At 38.2% G+C, this 4,383-nt stretch overlaps 1 protein-coding gene across 1 annotated transcript; it reads left to right on the top strand.

The window, feature by feature from the left end:
- The first annotated feature begins 572 nt into the window (after nt 1-572).
- LOC110112991 (disease resistance protein RGA2-like) lies at nt 573-4,077 on the top strand. The gene has a single exon (XM_028692533.1). The coding sequence runs from the start codon at nt 655-657 to the stop codon at nt 4,075-4,077; it is 3,423 nt and encodes a 1,140-aa protein (XP_028548366.1). The 5' UTR covers nt 573-654.
- The last annotated feature ends 306 nt before the right edge of the window (nt 4,078-4,383 follow it).

Below are 4,383 nucleotides of genomic sequence, written 5' to 3' on the forward strand. Positions count from 1 at the left end.
TTATTCATCATAAGCATATAAGAAAGCATTCATTTTTCTTATTTTATGACAGAGACTTCAGTCGGCTTACGGACTACGCGGCAACTTAATCCTCTCTCTATCTCTCTCAATTAATAGAGACTACCCACTCTAATCTTCATCTCTTCCAATCAATCTCCGTTTGTTCTGCTTTCTCTACCTCGATCATCTTTGCCATGGCGGAATGGGTTGTTGGTCCAATCATGGAGAAGATCATCAACGCTTGCTCTGATTACCTTAAAGATCAATTCAGATGGCAGACAGGCATGAAGGAGGAGTTTGAAAGGCTGCGACAGAACCACCCGAAGATCAAAGCTGTCGTCTTTGCCGCTAACCAAGCACAAATTAGCGATCAGAACAGGGGTCTCAACGAATGGATATGGGAGCTGCGAGATGCTCTTGATGAGGTAAATGATGTGCTCGATGAGTTGGAGTACATTCAGCTTGAACAACAGCTCTCCAAAAACACGGTGTGTTCCGCCACTTGATTCTGCTCGCGATTTTTTTTTTTTTTTTTTTTTATTTTTTATATTTGATAATCTATCAGAAAAGAAAGCTCATCGATCAGCTTCCTATTTGAAATTCCTACTTGAAAAACAGTTGATCAAAAACAAGAAGCTGAGAAAGGTGCGTTCCATGATGAAATCCATGAAGAAAAGACTTGTCAAAATTGTCAAACGTGCTCTCAAAAGAGATCCCAACTTGAAGCGACTGGAGAAGGCTATGCAGAAACTTGATAAAGTTTCGGCTGATGTTACTACTTTCCTTTATCTTTTAGAAAGCGCAAAGCAGGAACAGAAGGAGCAGGAGGTTGATTTCTACAGAGCACGTGAAACAGGATCCTTGCCTACTACAAATTATCTCATCGGGCGGGGCAAGGATAAGGAGTCTGTTGTGCAGTGGTTGAGGAATCCATCAAATAAACCTCGGACAAGTAGGTACAGAAACATTTCTCTTCTATCTATAGTGGGCCATGGTGGTATGGGAAAAACAACTCTCTTGCAACACGTTTATGAAGATGAAATGACAAAGGAATTTTTCGATCTTAAAATGTGGGTTTGCGTTTCCAACAACTTTGATGTGAAAAAAGTCATTGCAGATATGTTGGAATCTCTTGATAACAAGAAGCCTGATTTGGATTCACTTGAGGCACTTCAAGGGCGTCTCAAGAACGAGGTGAAGTCCAGAAGGTTCTTACTGGTCCTTGATGATGTTTGGGAAGAGGAGAAGGAACGGGATAAAAGTAAATGGGGGAATGTGCTCGCCCCTCTAGCTTATGGGGGTTTTGGTAGTAAGATTCTGGTAACAACTCGGACGGACTCGATTGCACTGATGTTTGAAGAAGTAATTCTCGAGAAGACAGAACCATTGAGATTAAAAGGGTTAGAGGACAAAGAATGTTTGGAGCTCCTCAACACCCATGCATTTGCTGTAGACTATCTTGATGATCAGAGAAAATTAAAATTAAAATTAATTACTGCAGAGATAGTTAAAAAGCTTTCAGGGTCTCCTTTAGCAGCAAAGGTCATAGGTGGTATTCTGAATTCTAATTTGGATGAAGGGCATTGGAGAAGAGTTTTAAATTCTGGACTTGAAATTATAAGATTGGGTCAAAATGATATCATGCCCGTCTTAAGATTGAGCTATGTATACCTCCCACAACATCTAAAAATTTGCTTTACATTATGTTCCATATTCCCACAAGATTATGAATTTGATAGAGATGCTTTAGTCCGACAGTGGATTGCATTGGGTTTCATTCAACCTTCTCATATTCAAGGAGAGATTCTGGAGGATATCGGAGGAAGGTATTTTGATGTTTTGGTTAAAAGAAATTTCTTTGACAAGTTTAAAGATTATTACTACAAGATGCATGATTTAATGCATGAATTAGCACAATCTCTTTCCATACATGAATGCTTAAGAGTTGAGGATGGTACAAAGTTGCCTTCTCCAATTCCTAAGACTCTTCGACACTTGTCTGTTCAAGCTGAAAATCCAGACATCATAAAAAAGATTGTGCAGTTTAAATATTTGCATTCTCTTTTCTTGTTCTATGAACCTTCTAATCAGGATATCTGTGCACTTAGTGAAATATTCAAATTGAGAAGTTTACGCTTATTAAATATAGAGTCTCCAGAAGACTTGAAAATAATACCTGAGGAGATTGGAAATTTGATACATCTTCGATACTTAGAGATTGATTGTTATAATTTGACTATGCTGCCAAGATCTGTAAGTAATCTCTATCACTTGCAGTACATAATCTATGATGGGCCTGAGAAAGGTGCTGATTTTTTACCAAGTGACATTAATAATCTTTCTAACTTGCGTTACGTAAAATTGCCCGAGAATTGTATTTCATCAATATGTGGGATTAGGAAGCTAAAGTTTCTTCAAAAAGTGAAAATATTTGATCTTAGAGATGCGAGTGGTTATAGAATTGGGGAGCTGGAGAACATGGATGATCTTTGCAAATTAGGAATCAATTGCCTTGAAAATGTTAAGGATGCCGAGGAGGCTTGTAGTGCCAAATTATGTGCCAAGAGGAGGCTCATAGATTTAACGTTAGGGTGGGAAAACACTGATTCGAGGAACATAGATTTATTTGAGAATGTGCTCGACAACCTTGAGCCACCAAATTGTCTAAGGAATCTGAAGATGGATAGCTACATGGGTGCAAGGTCTGCTATATGGATGAACAACGTCAATCTTATCTCCAATCTAGAGAAAATCAATTTGACAAACTGCAGTAATTGGGAAACTCTTCCACCTTTTGGGCAGCTTCCCTTCCTCAAGTCACTGACACTTTGGAACATGCCGAAAGTAAAAAGGCTCCAAAGTAAATATAATGGGAATGATAAATACCGTACCTTTCCATTGCTAGAGGTGCTAAATATTCACGAATTAGAAGCATTAGAGGATTGGTTTGAGGCAGGAGTAGCTGCTGAAGATGGATGTTTGTTTCCTTGCTTAATTCAACTGTCGATAAATAGCTGCCCGAAGTTGAAAGAGTTGCCCTCTTTGCCTTCTAAGCTGAAGAGCTTGCAGATACGATATACGGGGTGGAAGACTTTGAATTTTTGTAGCATTTCAAATTCTATTCCCCTTGAGACATTAGAGGTCCTTCATTGTCCAAATATTACATCTCTTCCTCTGGCTGATGAAATAGCAAGACTTGCAGCACTAAGAGACTTGAGAATTAGTTCCCCTAATCTGAGATCTCTCGGAAATTATCCAGAAGTGGAGACCAGTAATAATTGTCATCTCATGCTCAGCTATCTTAGCATAAGTGATCCATTAGTGTTGCTAATGGAGCCATTGAGAAGTATCGCCTCCTTAAAAAGGCTGTATATTATGTATAATGATGAGTTGGTTTCATTTCCAAATGAGGCGGAGCAGTGGTTTCTGAATGTTAGTTCATCTCTTTGTGAGCTGGAATTTTATCAACTCAAATCCTTAGAGTCTCTCCCTTCCTCCTTGGAAAGCTTATCTTCACTTCAGAAACTATCTATTACAAAATGCCCCAATCTGATCTCTCGCGGAAGTTATCGAGAAGAGGAGACCTCTAATAATTGCCATCCCATGCTAAGCTATCTCGGGATAAGTGATCCATCGGTGTTGCTAATGGAGCCATTGAGAAGTATCACCTCCTTAAAAGAGCTGAGAATTGAGCATAATAATGAGGTGGTTTCATTTCCAAATGAGGCGGAGCAGTGGTTTCTGAATGTTAGGTCTTCTCTTTCTGAGCTGCGATTTTCATCTCTCAAATCCTTAGAGTCTCTCCCTTCCTTCTTGGAAAGCTTATCTTCACTTCAGATTCTATCTATTTATGATGTTCCTATGCTTCGGGAATTACCGAACCTTCCTCCCTCTTTGAAAAGTCTAACACTTTGGGACGTTCCTATGCTTCGGGAATTACCGAACCTCCCTTCCTCTTTGGAACGTCTAGCAATTTGGGGGGAATTGCATCGAGAGTTAAAGGAGCGCTATCGAGAGGATGGAGGCTCCGATCGGCACAAAATTGCTCACATTCCTGAAATCTATATTTCTACCTAAGCAAACTTCTTTTTACGCACGTACTTATCTTATTTGTTTGATATCCGAATTTTTTAATGCAATCTCAGCATTAATCAGTTTGTAATATTTGATGTACTCAATTTTATTTATGTTTCACTCGATGTACTCAACTTTATCTATAAATATATTTTTCTTTTAATATTCCGTTATATATGTCATGGATTATTCACAACTAAATTTAAGTAGTTCTTTTTAATTTTGTATTGATTTCTCGAAATGAAACAATTATTGAATTATTATTTAATTTTGATTTTATATTTTTGAGGTAAAAACAAAATAAATATT

Source organism: Dendrobium catenatum, unplaced genomic scaffold, assembly GCF_001605985.2.
Source record: "Dendrobium catenatum unplaced genomic scaffold, ASM160598v2 original_scaffold_224163, whole genome shotgun sequence".
NCBI lineage: Eukaryota > Viridiplantae > Streptophyta > Magnoliopsida > Asparagales > Orchidaceae > Dendrobium > Dendrobium catenatum.